The 20,804-nt window shown below is 30.5% G+C and overlaps 2 protein-coding genes across 4 annotated transcripts in view; one reads left to right on the top strand and one right to left on the bottom strand.

The window, feature by feature from the left end:
• The window catches only part of LOC119678786 (cAMP-dependent protein kinase type II regulatory subunit), a 113,457-nt gene that overhangs the window by 51,446 nt on the left and 41,207 nt on the right, over nucleotides 1-20,804 (bottom strand). For 2 of the 3 annotated variants that reach the window (XM_038090841.1, XM_038090842.1), the window contains exon 1: nucleotides 2,313-2,480. The exons of the other annotated variant lie outside the window; for it this stretch is intronic. In XM_038090841.1, the coding sequence (XP_037946769.1) occupies nucleotides 2,313-2,347 (35 nt within the window). In that variant the 5' untranslated portion in view covers nucleotides 2,348-2,480. Of the gene's footprint in view, nucleotides 1-2,312; nucleotides 2,481-20,804 lie in introns of those variants that run through there. 3 annotated transcript variants of the gene reach the window in all.
• LOC119678788 lies at nucleotides 17,651-18,507 on the top strand. Its single transcript, XM_038090844.1, has 2 exons — nucleotides 17,651-18,261; nucleotides 18,326-18,507. The coding sequence occupies exon 1, from the start codon at nucleotides 17,750-17,752 to the stop codon at nucleotides 18,104-18,106; it is 357 nt and encodes a 118-aa protein (XP_037946772.1). The 5' UTR covers nucleotides 17,651-17,749; the 3' UTR covers nucleotides 18,107-18,261; nucleotides 18,326-18,507.

Below are 20,804 nucleotides of genomic sequence, written 5' to 3'. Positions count from 1 at the left end.
TTTGAACTACCTTTGGAACCGCTCTATCTTTTATTTTCTTAGAAACATTTTAATTCAAAACTTTTGGCAGCTAACATGACGCTTGCCAAATAAAACATATTAAGTTCTGCGGAGTATTGCAGACTATCTCTGTCGAACTAAATTTGTAACTGTTTCATTTGACATATTAAAGCAGCTTTTATTATCAAGAATTCAGAGTGTTTCATTAACGAAATGAGAATCAGTTCACCTTTTAATTATTTTATGTATTCACATATGGTGTTAGAGTCCCTTTGAACGTCAACTCTCTTTAATATTTAACTTTTACTTATTGAGGACGTCTTAAAATGCGAACTACTAAAGTGTCCTTTAATTATTCGATTTTTTACTCAGCATATCTACTTTGTTCCATAATCTTTAAATAGGTTTAAAGTTTTCCAGTCTTATCCTTAATGTCTTTTTTGAAAGTATTTACTTTTAGGTAAATGCTAGTATCTGTGCTTATGATGCAGCTGCAGGCATGAAATATTTACCTTAACTCAAAGTTTTAAGCCATCAGGAATTGTGCAATCCTAGTGTTTGATATGTTATACCACACTTCATATATCCATACAACAATCGGATCTTTTGTCTCATTACATATTGTAGATACAATTTAATTTTCAATTTCAATCAATATATAAATTTCGAATAGAATAAATAGGAATGCTGTAGAATTTGATTTTTAATAAATTGAAATTTTAAACTGCAAGGATACTGTCAAATCTTTATCAACAGCGAACTTTAAAATTTTTCTATTGGTTTAAATCATCCATATTAGACTTGATTTCCTTTGAAATGTTAACAAAAGGGATTTCAGTACTCCATTGTTTCAGTACTCCTATTGCTAATACATGAACTTTCATCTATTCCAGTTCTGAAATTTGCTCAGAAGGCAATCCGAAACCAATTTTAGTAAAATCTCCTCCTGACCAGTCGTTGTGAAAAATCACACATTCGTTGATTAGGTTTATATAATAAAACCGTAGATTTCAATTAACATAGTTATATATCGAAATCGGGTAATTTTTCTTCTCTCTAGAGAAAAAACTAGGAATATTAAATCCCTTCAGTAGATTTAATACTGATAATAGTAGATTATAATCATAATAATCAGAAAAAAATTTCTTAATAGTTATTAGATAATGGTACTTTTTATCGTAAGTATCAGAAAAGTATGTTAAATATGTACTCCACCTGCATTCAGAATATTGAATTTGGTCCGCACCAACAGCATAAGAAATTTTTTGTTCACTTTACAGCAGGATAAAATCAAGACACTGAGTCAGTCAACCACTGTGCGATATAAAAAAGGCAATTTTAACTCGAGTTTCTTAATTTACTTAATGAGTCTAAGGTCTGAAAAAGAGGGAGCATCATAACCGGACATCATAACCGAACTATCTTTACCTAGTTCTTGCAAATAGTGGGTAATTACAGACAGATTACTTTGTCTTGTCAACGTTCTCGAGATACAATTACCATAGCAAATTCGTAATAATACGCAGAGTGGTCATGTGGTAATGACCTGTCTTTAGCTCTGTGATAACTCCAATCCCTTCCCTTTGAATTTGTCGATATTCTCTGGATGATTGCTTGTGATGTATCAATTTCTTTTTTGAAATGTCAGATGCAAGTGTCCAATGTATAACAATTATATAGATTACTATTCAAAACGTTTTTGTTCTTATAAATATTTAAAATTACTGAACTAGACTGCAAGTACTAGGCATTAATATAGTTTCCTTTTAAATGTTAATCGACGGTATTTCAGTATTCCGATGCTTACTATTTTTTTTTGCTGAAACATGAAGTTTTTTCTATTCCCGATTGAAAAATTGTTCAGACTGTAATCGGGAACCTTGATTTAGATTCTTTTTTTTCGATTCTTTTATTTTTTTTGGAGCATATAATTTTCATCCGTTATAGAGATCCGCCATCCTTTGATTTGATCATATCAATAAGTAGAGTTGATTTTAAAACTAATACTATATTTATTTTATTTAGTATTTCTAGCATTAGGCAACACAATAACACTAATATCATTTGATATTGACTTTTATATTCTATTCATAATTATTATGTTTTAAATATATTTTTTTAAGATGCAAGTAAATACCCATATATACACATAACATACATAGGAAAAATGATCTTGTTTTTAATAAGATACATATATAGTGGTTTGTTGTTGAAATCCAAAGCAATATATTCTATTAAATGCTCTAGATTTTAATTCTATAGAGATAAGATTATTCTATATATTATTAAGTTTTTATATAAGGGTTACTTACGGAGAAGTAGCCCCCACTTCGGTGGGGTTTGCCATTGTACTTGCGTTATTCCGAATTCAAACAAAACAAAAAAAAAAAACAAATATAAAAAATACAAATCTACCACGAACTATTTTATGTCCAATTAGAGTCTTCTTTAAAATATTTTTTAATCTAAAAATATTTGAAATTAATATAACGTTCCAAAGATAAATATTTTCTTTTTATGTATATTCAGTAAGCATTAACTGATTGAAAAGTCATAGAATATTTGTTATTTTATTATTTTCATACACAGCAAGCTCTTGATAATCTGGACAACTATGCTCCAAGTGCAGTTTAAGTATCTATATATATAACTGATAGTTCAAATTACAAGTGATAGATGACCCTATAAATTTTGAATTTATTGCCCTTGTTTATACGATTTAGCTACCTATCTTTCATTCCTCCGAACGAACTTCCAAAAACTACATGATAAAAAAAATCTATATTGATAAATTTATTTGTATGAAATAGGGTTGGGGAAGTAACAAATTTTGTATCTCCGTATTATTGAAATAATGTTTTCTTCGCTTTGTTCGTATTCGTATTAGAGAGATTACAACGAAAATTGTGCTCTGTTTATTGAGTGCCAGGCTTATCGAGAGCATACTGTATTTTATAATTTTAATTAATTTTATAATTAAAAGCTAAATCGAATCTTAATCGCAATAGACTACAAAACAATATGTATGTTCAACATACTTTTCTCATACTAACAAACACAGTCGTCTTCTACTCAATAAAGTCTTAATTATTCAAAAGATAATAAATACATTTGAAATGTGTAACAATCGAATTTTTTATATGCGGTGTAGCAGTATGTATAGATTTTAATTATTGAGTATTAATATTACAGAATGGTAATCTAGAAAAAGACTTTATTACCAAATAGGATCTGTGTTCGGTCAGTGAAAGCAGAATGTATATATTAATATCCAATGGTGTACTTCACGTAAACCTCATGTGTTCATGATGATGATGATGATAATGATGATTAAAATATTTTAATAAAAGCAAAGACAGACTGATAATTTCATACTATTGTATTTCAAGGCACATGAGTGTTTATATACATATGCATATATATTAATATGCAAACAATTTATATTTATTAAAGTCTTGATAAGCCCTTATTTATCACGTAGCATACAGCTATGTAATGTACATAATAAATTTATTATGCCATGATTGGAAGTTATCTGTTCATGTGAATGAAGACGTCACCAATATTAAATAAAGAAATTAAGGTCGAGTGTGTAAATATAATAAAATTAAATAAAACAGACACACAGACACTATATTAGATACATATTGATAAAAACAAAAAAAAAATAAAAATTCAAGTATATAAATACGTTCAAAATTAAAACACAAAAATTTGATACAACGATTTATAGGCCACCAAGTAGAATAATTATGAGTTGATATTCTTTATACGAGAGGGCTAAAGTTAAGCATGCGTGTAACCTATATGATATGTAATATAGGCATTTATTGTATTTATACATTATAAATATGTTTTAAAAGTTTTAAGCTATATAAAAAACTTTTTTTTATTTATTTTTTTTTTTTGTATTGCAATATCATATTTCAAAACAGAAACATTTGGCAAATTTTAGCATTCAAGGCTACTTTTCGGTGGATGTTCTTTTAAAGTTAAAACTGTCCTTCAGATTTATTATTTTATTTTATTTTTTTAGTTTATTTTGTTTTTTATATTTTTAGTTTATTTTATTCTTTTAGTTTATTTTATATTATTTTATTTATATAAAAATACAGCTTTAAATTTGATTACTCATAAGCAAAAAGACTTATATACTTTCATATAAATTGCTTGACATATCTTGACCTTATATTTAATCAATTAATAAGGCTTTTTATACACAATAATCCTTTTTTAACTGCTTAAAGCTAAATTGTGATATTGTCTACTGTAATTTAATAAAGTTTTAGTGTTTTATCAATTTATTAAGCGAATTTTATGTGTGATTGATTTGCACAACAACATTTGCATGTTGAACAGTTTTTATTAAATTAATTTTATCATTTAATTAAGGCCACAAAAAAAGTTTAGATACTTGCCTATATTTTTTGTAGTATTATTAATATGTTATAGTTTGATGTATTTATAATTTACGCTATGTACATTTTATGAGATTATTTTCGATTTTAATTAGAAGCTCTGATCTGTGTTATGAATTTAATGGATGGAATTCTATGTCCCATGTGTTTGCATAAATTTATAATTATTGGTCAATTTCAAATAATACATTATCTATTCATTAACAAAATGATGTAATGCATTAGGTACTTAAAAATTTTGTTATTTTCAATTCTTAATTATACACGTACTAAATTAGAAATTTATAGGCTATTAGAAATAACACATTATCTCTTTATTAAAATAATATATTATTCATAAACACTGAGATCGAAAGAAGTTTCAATGCATTGGCACGTATTATTTAAATTCTTACGAATAATACATACATACCTACATACGAAATGTGTTATGTATTCTATCTAGAATCAAAACAAAATTATAGCCCAACTAACAGTAATGTCAGAATTAAGTTTTCACTGTAGATATTAGAAAACTCTATGATTGCCGAGTTAAAAACTTTCCACTGATTCTAGATCGCAAACAAAATGAAATCGAAACCTTTTGGTTATCTCTTTATGGAATATAACGTAACTTTTAACTAATTTTTGTTGACACAAATAAAACATCAAAAGATTTACGCCAATTATTAAAATCTTATACAGAGATACGAATGTACCTCTCTTAGGAAAGCTTAGTTGAAATTAGTTAGAACTAATTGCCCCTTTAATGCATACAATTAAGATACACCAAAAAAGATATGCTATTTTAACCGATTACAAGTTTTTTGGGTCTCCGAAAAACAGAATAGAATGTATCGAGAGTAAATAACAATGTAAAAATGTACTAGATTTATACATTTCAATTTGAATCGATGCTAGGCTGTAAAAAATCTACTATTCAAAACATCTATTTAGCAAAATTCCAGCAAATTTTTAATTAACTGATTCTTAACAGAAGTAGTGAACAATACTAAGAAATAGATACAAGATGCTAGAGGTACCACAAGCGAATAGTAATTAAAAAAATTATGATGGAACAGATACTCCTAATTTACAAAAATAAACTTTGAAAAATATTAATAGAATGCTAGTATTTATTTTTGTAGTTTTATATATTCTCAAAGATATCTTTAGAGATTTTTAAAGAGTTCCTTAATAGATTAACTAATATACTCAGGGAGCAAATTCAAGTATTTTGAGATACTCATGTACTAATAAAACTAAACACCTTATGAAGAAATTTAATAAATTAGTGGATTGAGAAAATACCCTACTACTTTCGCAATACTTAATCTTACAAAAATAGTGCTAGCGATTAAAACCCGTTTGATTAAAACATAATTATAATCTTAATTTTGACCATATTTCTTAGTTAGTGATATAATATTTTCCTTTAACATAGCGTGTATTAACTATTCTTTGCCTAGTTTAATAGCAAAGGAGAACCAACACTGCAATATTTATTATTATAATAATGACCACTATTTGAAATATTCTGACATTCATACTAAATTTGATAGAACAGTATTTTATTTAGAAAACGACAAAAAATCTTTTAAAAAGTATTACATATCACTGCTATACTATATATATTATATGTAAACAGACTTTTATATATGTAACATGATCAAACAGTATCGAAAATGCGACATACTGTATTATATTTTGTTTATTCAATCGTATCCTTTTTTATGTATTGATTGTACTGCCAAGGACTACGCAGAATGCAAGCTTAACCCCTAGTACTTGCAGACTCAAAAAATTATTTACGAATAATTAAATATAAAAAATAATTCCGATACTACTGATGATGGGTATTTGGCAATCCTCGATAACGCTGTTTGACCAGAAACCTCTCTAATAAATAATTTTTAATCACTCCTCGTTTATATTTATTTTTTCGTAATAATTTATTTTTAATTTGATTGGCTGAGATCTTTCAAATCGTTCCTTAGAGATGGTGTCTCTCAGTGGGTTCGAGTGTCACATATTTAATGTTAATCATAACTTTAAAAATGCTATAAAACAAAGCTAAAACCACATAAAAAATACTAATTTTTTTAAAGTAAAACAAATTAAGTTATTAAAATCAGTATTGTAAAAACCAGAAATTTTATACAGTTTAAATAAATATTACTTTTTGAATTTGTGGTATAATAAATCACTGAAAATACGTCATTTTAATCAAATATTTTATGTGTTACAAACGTATACACATAAAGCATATAAACCAAATATATATGCATATAAATAAACAGTGTATATATGCACAATATGCACAGTGATATATTTATATATATAGTGTAAATTAAAAAAAAGTAAGAGTATATGAAAGCAAGTAACCCCAAAATAAGACAAAAACTGAAAAATAAAAATAAGCGTAATTAATTTTTATTTCAAATCATTTAAACCAACGTGAATAACCTGAAAAAAACCAGAGCTGACTGAATTTATTGAATATTTATTTTATTTAAAATATATTTTATAAGTTCTTATATTTTTTGCGTTTTGAAGAAAAAAATATAAAAAAGCCTGCAGTCAAATTTAGTCTGATATGTAAATATTAAGCGCTACGATATCAAACCAACAAAGTTATCAATAGTCATGTATATATGTCCCGATTTGAATGAGTAACGTTAACTAATAACTTAATATTATTTTAAAATTTAATTAATAAAATCGCTGCAAAGCTTTACTAATCGGCATGAAAATAAGTTAAAAGGCATAAACTAGAGACATTGAAGTGAGAGATTATTTTTTAATACAAGAGCTTGCATGCATGAAGATAACTTTTGCTTTCAAGCACGTGATATACTATCGACTGCTCGATTAAGCTGGTACGATCAATTGACGTATTTTTTAAATATAAATATTACGTATATACCACAGCTATAATTAATAAATATTTATTGAGAAGACTTTTGTTTTGCAAAGTTCAAAGGAAACTCCTCGAGTGCAAAATAAAATCGTAAACAATAATTTTCACTTCTAATAATTGAAGTGCCATAATTTCCACTTAAAATCGTAGTGGTCTCAGACTTACAATATGGCAATATCACATTCAACTTATCAGGTAATTTTTAATAATATATACATATAAAGTTTTTTCTGTTTTTTTTTTTTTGGTTTATCAAATTCTGTGCATTTTTCTACTGAAAAGATAAATTTAAGATACTGTACTCGTATATGACAGTTTTTATATAATTTTTGATTCATTTAAACAAAAAATATTTTTGCTATTTATTTTATTTAGTCACCTCTTCTGTAACGTGATAAGAATCTGGCTGATTTTAGTGTAAAATATTATTTTTCCAGTACATAGAAGAGTGCAACCTTAAACTTGTCGCACAAGGGTTCTAGGAAAAATAATACTTTAGAATTTGTTTTAATATTGTGGGGATTAAATTGCATCTCTGAAGGTCCACGCTTGGATTGTATTTTGCGTTGGGTAAGCAAGTGTAAATAATTTTAAAAAGAAAATAAATAAAAAAATAAATAAATATAAAATAAATAAAAACAAAATAAATAAAAATAAATTTAAAGAAAAATAGTCTAAAGCCAAGTAGAAAGAAGTCAAGTGTTTGTTGCACATGTGTTAAGTGTGGAAGCTAATTGAGTGGCAATAAAAGCATTTTAAGTGTATGACATGAAGAGGATCATAAACTTATAAGTTGACTAATTCATATTATGTGAAAGAAAAATGTTAAAAATTAGTTAAATGATTGTTTTGCATTTATCTAATTGGATATATTGAAATGCTACACTCATGAAATCAAATGTATGTATAGTATGTGTCTAAGTTGCTAAGAGATACGCAAACGAAGCCCTAAGAAATGTATTGAAAGAGTTCGAACTTATGAAGTTTTACTGTATGATTGGTTTACAACACATGATTATCTCGCAAATTGGTAAATTTAATTAATTTCAAATTAAGAAAGTACTGCTCATAATAGGCACCACAGGTGACTTAACAAAAATCTAGCACTTAATAGCTAGAGTTCTTTATTACAACGGTGCTAAAGTAAACAAAATCTTTGACAGATTTAAAACTATAACCGTTAGCCACCAGTTCAGCATCTAAGCGATGCACAGTCTATTTTTACAGATTCCTTTTCAGTAGTTGCAGAGACAACATTAACATTACGCTTCCTATCCCAATAATGTTGATGTCGTCCGCGTAGACAAGAAGCTGAACACATTTGTATAATATTATGACAATACAATCAACACCTGCCATAATAATTTATTTCTGATAAGTTACATAGATAGCAGATTGCAGAAAAAATACTGAGCGCATACTAATCTATATTCAGATTTAGAAACTCAACAACTGATTCATACTTTACCATCTGTCTGATTCTTGAACTAATTCACCAATGTAGTTGGATAAATCAATTAAGTTTATAACTTTTAATAAACTTTTGACTCTGTTAAGAAAATAAAAATACATAAAGTTTTACCAGTGCTCCGTGTACCTAAAAAATTTAACTTTATTGTTAAAATATCTATAACATACATCCACACAAATCAAAAATAGGGAAAGGTAGGTATATATGTAATGAGAAATATATACAATTTATAGAAAATGTTCCCAAATCTAGATGAATTAATCAAAACTAATAAAAATAAGAAAAAGATTGCTTATGGTTAAAATAAGAGCAAGTCAATATATGAGGTACTTGCAAATTGGACAATACAATTTTGAAAGAGCACAGCAATGAGCACTACTTCCTATAGCAGTGCAATTGGTAAAAAATTTAAAAATGGAATCAAATTTATATTCACATAAAACACTTAAAATCCGATATTCTTAACGTAGTAACATAATTGCAATACTTCGCCTACTTTGGATCTATAGACGCAATATACCATATTTGAGCATTAAAAGGCAGCAAAGTTAAACAACTGTTTGCCTTTAACAGTAAAATATTGTACAAAAAATTTCTTGTCCATTTGGCAATAATACTGTTTGAACAGAATGTTACGATGGTGTGAACATCCGACAGACATTATATTAACGATTCATTTTACATAAGACATATTTGTCAGTACGCACAGCATCATTTGTAAATTTTAAATCAAAAGAAAGCAATTATTATAAATTAACTTAAGCTCACTCTTGTAATTTCTTTTTGTCCTCGAAACTGAAAATGGCGCTTCGAAATACTGATTTTGGATCAATATATATTACATGGGAATTTGTGAAGACCTGAAGCTGTAGGTCATAAGAAAAGCGCCTACTTTGAATGCGTCGCACAAACTGTAATGATTAATGGAAGTTGTTCTTTTTATTTAAAATTTCCAAATACTTTTCAGCAGAATATATTCACAAATATAAATAAATTATTTATTTTATGTAAACAACTTTAAGCACATTAAAAATTTAAAGGAAAATATTATTTTATAAAATTTATTTTTTATTTTTGTGGTTTTAATATAAAAACTTTATTAACTTTTTATTCTTATAATTAGGACCATTAGAGCTTTTTAACCATTTGAATGTTGCCATTTTACTTTATCTGATTTCATTTTGCTTTATTGTATTTTTTTTAATTAAGGCCACTTAAAAGCGTATCATGTCAAAATATGGCTAAAAACATTTGAACGTGGCCGTATTTGTGTGTTTTAGTGTAACATTTCATTTGTGTGCTTGACAAGCAATTCCAGTGTTTGATTTAACATTAAAAAAAAATGTTGAACGCTACGAGCACGAATCAAAAGTGACAGCAGTGCAGAAAGGTTAACATAAGTAAACATAAACAAGAAGAAGAAGAAGAAAAAAACAACAGGCAAACAAAAATAACATGAAAATACAAATGCAAATACTAAGAAGACTCAGAGGAGTTCATGCAGGTATATGAACACATCTCATATGAATGAATATGTGTACAGTGTACAGTGTACACTGCACACTAACCCATACACATTTCTATGTAAATACAGTTAAATGTTCCCGTAGAAGAAAGGATTTTACTGTATATCAGTTTGTACTGTTAAATTTCAGTTTGTCACGCAAGTAAAAAGGAAACAAAAATTTTTGAAATGGCTTACGCTCATTTGTGCGTTTGTAAATGCCTCTGGAACGTGTATAAAGCCAGGGTTTCCGTGTACACCACCACATGCACATATTGATTTATTAATCAATTTTGTTATCTTTACATTTACAATGACGTACAGAAAACTTAATAAAATGTAAAGACAACATAAAAAAATGTTTTCACGTTTCTGACAGAAACTTAAAAAGAAAAACTTTAGCTTAAAATTTGAAATTAGCACATTACGCATCATACTTGCAAAGAATGTCACCAAAGCGCGAAATTAGGTTAAATGCGTCCAAAAACAAGGTGCAATTTAGTTAACCTCAATAAATTATGTGGGCGTATTCGTTAGAACTCAATGAATAGGCTTAAAAATTCGTACTATTAATTACAGTGTGTTGAGAGGTAGAAACTTGTTAAAAGTCACATCGTGGCTTACTTAAAATTTATTTTGACAGTTGTTGTAGTCACATATGACAAATAAAAAAAACTCCTCATATTTAGAACAACAACTCAACAGTCAACAGTTGGGCTCTGCAGCACCGCCTCTTTTGCTAATTAATGCATTATCTACCAAAATAAAAAGTAACAAATTCTTTTGTCTTACCACATTTGCATAGAAAATGGGTTATAATTGTTTTATTCAACAATTTAATACCATTTAGACAAATAAATGTGCCCATTTTTTTTTTTTTGCTAAGTAAACTTGTTTACTAAATAGAGTAATATATTAACACCATTCCTTAAAATAAAGCTCCATCTATAGAAAGATGTGAACCGCAATTAGTTAACTACGAAAGACAAAGAAAATTCCTAAGATATTTCATCCTAGATAAAATTTGCATTTCATTTCTAAATTTCTCTAAGTATCAAATATATTTGTGATTTTATGGAAAATAAGCCACTAGTGTATTCAAGAGAGGTTATATTAGGTCTGAGATAAATTTAGATTTATCTCAAATAAAATCTAAATTTAATTTCGAAATTTCTCTGTCTTTAATACATTTGTGATTTTCTGGTGAATAAGTAACTAGCATATAACATCGGACTTATTTAAATGACTATAACAACAATCCGTTATTGGATTTTGAACACCTCGGTTCCATGCACGCTTTCTTTAGTCTTGCATATCAACTGCGGTCAGTGTTTTCTTAACTTGTTTAGTCCACCAGAGACACCAGAGACACCAGACTCTACCTTAACACCGTTTTTCTCACAGTACGACTTTAAATATCTTTTTCACTGAAGCTATAAATCTAACAATTTGAGTGGAACCATCCTTTATAAGACAGACTGAAATCAATATTTATTGATTTAAGAACTAAAATTACAATTTGTTTAAAAATTAACATTATATTAAAAAACGTTAATATTGCTTTATTATAAAATCTCTTCTTAGTATTATTAGAATTTGAATAGAACCATCTTTCATAAGACGGACTTAAATTAATTTTTATTGATTTAAGAACTTAAATTACAATTTTGTTTGAAAATTATCATTATGTTAAAACACTTTAAACTAAAAGAATTGAAGTATTAAATTAAAAGTGTTTATTATTTTTCTTCTATCTATCAAATTTAATCAATTCATTTGAAAACATTTTCAAAAAATGAATAAGTGGTAAATAAAATAATTTGCTTGATACTTTAGAAAACTTTTATGTTTTATTTGCTGTTGATTCATTTTTCACAATACTAAGGTCTACTTAAGTAAATGGAGCAAAGCTATTCTATAACATTCCGTTATGAAATAATCCAAATATTTCCAGGCAAATAATTGATTGTGGTTTGGTTCCATTGCAATACTTCAATAAAATGCTATTATACTATATAAATTAATAGCTTTTAGTATACAAGACAAAGCAATTTCAATAAATATTTATGCACTTAATAACTTTATTCAAGAATGAAAGAAACATCTTGACAATGAATGAATTTGCTTAAAATCTGGATTTCACTCGTAAAATTTGCGACTTACGCTTTTCAATTTAAATATTTAATTTTCAAATAATGCAAAATCACAATAAAATCACAACAAAATCACATTTAAAGCAAATAAATGTGAAATTTGTATTGAATTGTATTTCAAGTGTTTGAAGTATCTTGTAGATACATATATGCAAACGAATGTGTATATTTATGAAGTTCACCTTCAGCTACAGACAAGCAATTTCTTTAAAGCTGACAAAGGCAGAACGACTGCTATTGACTCCGTGTACAATTTCGCACACCTCATTTTTGCCTTGCCAACCGTTGTCATAATGTCTGCAATTATCAAGTAATCTGTCGGATTTGTGTTTACTGATTGCAAATCACTGCAAAATCATGACGTTTGTCTTGAAGAGAAAAATAAGGCGTGAATGAAATTAACCTTCTTATACGCTAGTCTACATTATAAGCTCATTACACAAAATGACTGATAATATTATAAATGCACTTCATTCACTAACATAGATAAAGAAGAATTTTTATATTAATTTAGCATTAAATATATTTAATAATTATAATTTTTAATTTTTTTTTATATAATTTTTAAAACTTTGTATAAAGACATAGAAAGATTAACCCTCACATTATAAAAAAAAATTAATATATGAAATAATTTTTTTAAGACAAATACAATTACAGCAATGGAATACAATACTTAAAAACATTTGTTATCTTTTATTCCAAATTACAATCTTTAAATGATACTTAGACCTTATCTTTAGAAATTCTTAAATTACTAAAGAGAAGTTGCTACTTCAATTAAATCGCTCAGTATTAGTGTCTATACTTATTATGCACACCCACACCTTCACTTCTATTAAACCAACCTATGTGCTTGAATATGAAAAATTTTATAAATTTAATATTAACCCACACTTGCTCTTAATATGTGTAAAGTTATAACAAATTTACAAAAATTAATTGAATGTAATACAATAGGTATTATAGAAGTTTTTGCACACTACATATACCGAGTATTCTAATAATAATGCTTTTCAGTAGATAATATTTTTGAATAGCTTATGCTGCTACAGCTCAAAACTCGCGTACGATCATAGTAAGATACAAACGATATTGCATAATTTGTACGTAGAAATACATCAATAATGTTACTGTACAGAATGACAACAGACTGAGAACAGAATTATAACAGTTTGGGAAACGAAACGCTTTTTTAAAAAATCTCATCATAATTTTAACGTTGCCCTAGATTTTTAATGTTAAGAAGGATGTCCTCTGGGCTTTCTTTTTTAAATTTATACTTTAAGTTACTGTATTTTAAAATTCAGTTTTAATACTTCTATAATTGATAGTGCGTTTTATAAATTTTCATATCATTATAGGCAATGAAATACGAATTTCTTTATTCAATATTTAACTACAATCGATAGTAGTCAATATTAACATCTGGGCAATATACCATAAATAATTTATTTATTTATTTATCATTTGACTTTTGTAGATAGACATCATTTGAAAAGTCAAGTTGACCAATCAACTCATGTCTATATGAAATAAATATATTTATTAATATAGATAAACAATATCAATATATTGTATTGTATACAATATTTTTTTATTATTATATTATATTTATCTTTTATTATTTTTATTTTTCTTATATTAAAATGATCATAATAAAAGCACTAAAAAAAGTACGATTAATATTTGCTATAAAATGCAATAACCAAACTGTATATTCAGGCCTTGACCTAATGTTACCTAAATAGTTTTGACAAAAAAGAAACCAATTAAATATATATAGTATGTTACACTATCGTGTTCTGTATCTTCTGTATATTAATACTTCATTACCTATATGAAGACTTAAGGTAAATTGTAAAGTTCTTAGAACGAAACAGTTGTTTTATCTTTGACATGACTTTCAGAAATATTTATAGAACTCTATAATCCATTCTGGATTATCTCATTCATAATTTATATGCATTCAAATGCATTACAGAAGTATAATTGTTATAGAATAGATTTATACTATATCAGAACCTGGAGTTCCGATACTTATGAAGATATTAATATCACTTTTGGCTGAAGATAGCGGTATTACAAAGACTTAATAAGAATAATAATAAGACTTATAACAAGACTAATAATAGGACTAATAATAAGACTAATAAGACTAATGAGGAAAAAGTAATCAAGTCATTCTTTTTTATAGAGTGGTCTTGTAGATAACTTATAAGCTGATGCTTGAAAATGTTCAGTGTTAATTAATGGACCTTCAAAAAATAACTAAAAAGCAAGAATATTTATTTTAGAATATCTCAAAACTAAAAAAATTAATATAAAAATTACATTAATTATAAATAAATTATTATAATTTTTAAATTTATTAATTTTTTTCACTTACTATTAATATAAGTGCACAAACTCGATCAGTTCGAGTAGGTATACTCAACTGCGGACAAATACTTCGAATGTTTGAACATTGGAGTTAGAAAGCTACTTTTTTTACATTTTATTTTTGTTTTATTTCATAGATATTGATATAACAATAAATATGAGTGAAAATTTACAATAGCTTGAGTACGTGCAGCTTACTAGAACATCAAATTGCTCGAAGCTTCAAACGGTCGAATAATACATGAAGTACTAGTATAAACATTTTCATGACAATAACGAATTATCTGCATCTGAAAAATTAATAATATGAGAAGTACCTTTAAATTACGAAAAGAATCTAAATTATAAATTACTAGTATTCTCTAAACTTTAAGCAATTTATTCACTTTTTTAACTGGCATCGCGAAGAAATATTTAAATTGATTGTACTTAAAACTATACTGACAACTTAAGCTATAAAACAAAGTATTCGAAGAATTTAATTATTTTACATTATTTTTTTTGAATAAACATGATATAAGGGTAGCTGGAAATACTTTTGGTTTCTCTTTAAGCAAGTACACCTCAAAAGCGGTACATTCGTGTACGCATCAGAAGTACTGCGAACGTTTTTATGAGCGCATTGCGTACACAATTAGTACGCATTTGCTTACATGCTTAATCGGTTCTCATTGTCGTTAAAAAAAGTATATGTATCAAAGCAACGTTGGTAGCGAAAATGTTGTAGTACCAATGGTGGTGGGTGTTCAGTGATATGTGGGTGGATGAATTTAGTCCAAAACATAGCACTACCAACTGAAAGCTGCGAGTTTCAGCAAAAGGGGTCAGCACTCTACCATGAAATATTTTCATTTCACATTTCATTATGCGAATTCGGATTCGAATTCACTTGTAATTTTTAAGCAATTAATCATTTACACAAATTTGTACTTTTTTATGTTTTTACATTTTTTTTTATGTTTAATGGTAAATATATATAAAATGAATTGAATTTTAAATAGCCATTTGTGCGCTCATTAAAATTTTATTTGTTTTAATTGTTTTTGGATGTGGGACAAAAACCATGAATAATAGTACTAAATTGCTGAAGTGTGCAGTAAATGTGTTTAATTGTTACTAAACATATGCGGAATTATTTGTTGCTAAAGTGTATAAATACAATAATTAAATTGAGTTTATTACCTGCTATGTCATTAGATGAAAAATAAAATTTTATTCCACTTAATGTTCTCTACGCTTAAGAACCACATAAAATTTGAATGAATTTAACCACGATTAAAGCTCTTTGAAAGGATATTATTGTTAGTAATAAAACACCAACTTTCACCTTAATTCCTAAAATCAATAATTCTGCGATGATACACAAGAGTATTCCACTGAAAATAAGTAGATATATACCTTGCAATATCATAGATTAAGACTATATAGCATATTAGCATTAATGCTGATTAATAACAAAATTATACAGCGTTATTAAAGATAACTAGTGAAAAAACTCATAAACTATAATGAACATATACTAAAATATAAGCCTTTATCTTACGAAACCATTATAAAAGACAAATTTTAATCTATAGGATCTAAGGGATAGATTTTAAACCTGTAACATACAATACTAGGGTTCGTGTTCTCAATGAACAGGGTATGGTCATGCGCAAAACATCAGCCTATGCCTTACCAAGACCATGGTGCGTGGTACTTTATCACACCCTTCTCGAGGTGAACCTGTTTGTAGTTGATAATTTCATTGACTCAACAGAACACTATGGATCTAGAGAGGAAAACTCGATAAAACCCGTAATCTCCGGTGTTATTCGACCCGTGCCGATGAGATGAATGGCACTACGTTAGTGTGTCTCTAAACGGAGACCTCCGGATATCTGGCGCCCTCCGGTTGTAACTTAGCCTTGTCCGGGTATAGCGGATCTCTGCCCGGATCGACTCTCCTTTCTCCGCAACTCGTGGGTTTAAAATATGAACCAAAACAATAAAAATTTACAAAAATCAAGCTCGGTTAAACCAAGCTCTTCTGGAACGGCTAGTTCCAAGGTACCTACCGCAACTTCTAGCGGTAATAACAGGGTACCTCCTAATAAACCAGGAATCTCCACGCGTTCTGGCCCTTCTGCATGGTCGGGCTCTCCATCCAGGAGAATTTATAAAGAACGGCGAGCGGCGACTAGGCTGCTCGAGAGATATGGAAATGTCTCGGTTACGTCCGAGTCTCTTAAGGCTAGATTAGCCTGGGCCAAACGGGTCCTTGATACTTCTAAGGAAGTCAAAAAGGAACCTGTACCGAAGCGCCAGCGCTCATTAGATGAGTCAGCTTCGAAGCCAGATGCCAAAAAGGCAAAATTTCGTGGCAACGCCACCACTACTAAGTCCTTTAGCGACACGCTGAAGGGCTCCATCATAATGGCGGTCATTGATGAAAATGATCCAGATGGCACTATTAATCCTGAAAAATGGGATCAAATTGAGCGAAAGCTCCTTGACTTGTACGTCGAAGTTCTTAAGGAATTTCCAGGTACAATTCCCAAATGTCGCGACGGTGGATGGTTTCAGGGCCATGTGAAACTAGTCGCCTGCGTGGATCAGCGTTCTGTTGATCTCTTTCGCATTGCCATCTCCAGAATGGGTGAGGTCTGGCCAGGCGCAAAGCTTAAAGTCGTTGCCAAGGAACAAATTCCTGGCCGACCTAGGGCGCGTTCCTGGATTCCAGCCGAACCATCCGACCCTCAGCGGATTCTGGAGCTAATTCGGGTGGGAAACCCTGATCTAAATACGTCCACGTGGAAGGTCACCAAGCTGGAGGAAGCCAAAGGCAAGTTTAGGTCGGTCAGTTTTGTGATCGACAAAGCCTCTCTGGCCATTTTGGCGCGATCTGGTGGCGTTTTAAATTACGGTTTTTTCCCCATAACTATGAGGGTCTACAAAAAAGATGAGGAGCAATCCTCGTCTGATGTACGGGAATCAGCGGCAATTTCTCAACACACTGCTGATCCCTTGTCGAAAGTGGGCAACATTAAGCCTGCTTCAATGACCGAAGTGGGTCCGGTTATTCCATCTGAAGACTCACCTGTGTGCATGGACATTTCAATGTCTGCTCCTTCGCCAGCTCACTCAATTACATCAGAGGAGAGCATAGGCATGCGCTATCTTTTCGATGAAGAGGAACTCCTAATGAGTAATGACTCTGAGGAGGATAGTGCTTTTGATGTCACTGTGGTGGAGAAAAATGGATCCACACATACTGAAGATGCGGGTACAGCAAATTAACCTGCATCATAGCAAGGCTGCATCCGCCAGTCTACTGCAACGCCTCAGCAACAACGAGGCTGATATGGTCCTGATACAAGAACCATGGATTTATAAGGATCTTGTATGCGAAATCAGGGCTAATAACTACAACCTATTTTATGCGGTAAATAAGGGTAAGCCTAGGTCCTGCATAGTGGTTAATAAAAAATTTAATGCTCTCTTACTTTCGCAATATAGTGATGGTGACCAAACCGCAGTAAGTATCGAGGGCTCCTGGGGCCAAATATGGGCAGTATCTGCATATCTGGCACATGACCATGCCACACTACCATCGAATGTCCTGATACAGCTAACAAGCAGCGCCAGGAGACTCGGGGTAGAGCTTCTAATAGGTTGCGATGCCAACGCTCATCATGAGGTTTGGGGTCAAATACTAATGAAAGAGGTGAGTTACTTTTTGATTTTGTATTTAGTAACAATCTGTTCATCTGCAATGATGGCAATATGCCAACTTTTATTACTAAAAACAGGCAGGAAGTGTTAGATGTCACTCTTGCTACTGCTAGGCTTCACGAATCGGTCAAGAACTGGAAAGTGTCCACTCAACACTCGTTCTCAGACCATATGATTCTAGAATTCACCTTAACCTTAGATGAATCGAACATCTGCAATCAAAAAACGTTCAGAAATGTTAAAAACACAAACTGGACGAATTATAATGCAGCTCTAAGTGAGCTGCTTTTAACCACTTCCTCCGATCCCCCTGGGAACACTTTTGATCTAGACAATCAAGTCCAAGATCTCACCTCAGTGCTCAACGAAGCTTTCAGTTATGCTTGTCCCCCCACACAACCTAGTAGGAAATGTAACCCACCTTGGTGGAATAAGCATCTAGGTCTTTTACGAAAAGAGTGTAGGAGACTCTTCAACAGAGCAAAGCTACATAATAATGAGAGTGATTGGCTGAATTACAAAACCTCTCTGCAGGAATATAAGAAAAATTTACGTAGGTCCAAGAGAGACACTTGGCAATCGTACTGTCAAGAAATAAATAGCAATTCTGAAACCTCTAGACTGCGTAAAATCTTATCCAAAAATCCATCTGTCCCAGAGTTACTCAAAAAATCTGACGGGACATGGTGCAATAATAATAGCGAATCTTTACAATTACTACTAGATACTCACTTTCCGGGATCTTCTACTTCGGTAGCTGCATTAATCTCTCACAGTGACTTAATCTCTCACCGGTTAACTCTATTAAGGTTAACCTGCAGATCGTCAAATGGGCTATTTTTAGTTTTAAACCCTACAAATCACCAGGACCGGATGGTATTCATCCAATTGAGCTCCAGAATTCGTGGGAGTTAATACACAACCGGCTTTTGGCAATTTTTAGACATTGTTTCTTATTTAACTATGTCCCGATTAAATGGAGGGAGGTTAGAGTAGTTTTTATACCCAAAGCAGTAAAAACCTCGCACCATAACCCCAATGAACTCCGTCCTATAAGCCTCTCCTCTTTCATGTTGAAGGCTCTTGAAAGAATAATAGACATAGAAGTAAGGCGTGCTGTAAGCCCCAACCAGTGGTCCCCCTCACAGCATGCCTACACTAAGGGAAAATCTACAGAGACAGCTCTCCACTCCCTCACTTACAGAATAGAAAAATCCATAAAACTCAAAGAATTTTGTATGGTTGCTTTTGTAGATATTGAAGGGGCCTTTAACAATATACTCCCGAGTGCAATAGTAAGCGCGATCTCGCGTCTGGGTGTTGATGATGCGCTCATTGGTTTTATAAATCAGCTGCTAACTGGCAGACTCATTGAAGCAACGATGGGCTCATCAAAGGCATGCAGAAGGGTAAATAGAGGTACCCTCCAAGGAGGAGTACTCTCCCCTCTCCTTTGGAACATAGTGGTGAATGAACTGCTAATACAACTGAAGGCGGAGGGATGCGAAACTATTGCATACGCGGATGATATTGCGATAACGGTCACCGGAAAATATACTACCACTCTTAGGGATATTCTACAAAATGGTCTTAATATCCTAAACAATTGGACACAAAAATGTGGCCTTGGGGTGAATCCCAATAAAACTGAAATCGTGGTTTTCACAAGAAAACATACGGTCCTGAATCTTTCTCCACCCTCTCTACGAGGTTCTGTGATACATGTGAAGGAGGAAGCCAAATTTTTAGGTATAGTTTTCGACAGGAAACTCACTTGGAAGAAAAACACTCTAGAGCGTGCAAGAAAAGCCAATGTTGCGCTTCTTCTATGTCAGAAAGCTATTGGTAAGAAGTGGGGTCTTCAACCTCGCATCACCCAATGGCTATATATAGCTGTTATTAGGCCCATATTAATGTATGGTATTACGGTATGGTGGACAGCTCTTGATAAATCTTCGTACTGCTCAGTACTTAACAGGATTCAGCGTATAGCTGAACTCTGTATTAGCGGGGCGCTATGCACCACACCATCCATTGCACTAGATTTGATGCTTCAGTTACTGCCAATGGATATTATTAGTAAACAAATGGCAGCTTCATCTGCTTTAAGACTAAAAGCTACCTCACAATGGAGAGACAGTGACTATGGTCATGCCTCCATTCTAAATCTTTTCAATTTTACTCCTAAAAACGTTGATTACATCACACCCACTCTCAACTTTGACAGGAAATTTGATGTCGTGTTTCCATCTAGAGAGGCATG

Source organism: Teleopsis dalmanni, chromosome 2 (assembly GCF_002237135.1).
Source record: "Teleopsis dalmanni isolate 2A chromosome 2, ASM223713v2, whole genome shotgun sequence".
NCBI lineage: Eukaryota > Metazoa > Arthropoda > Insecta > Diptera > Diopsidae > Teleopsis > Teleopsis dalmanni.
Note: the sequence above shows the minus strand (reverse complement) of the source record. Positions and strands in the feature narration are given on the sequence as shown.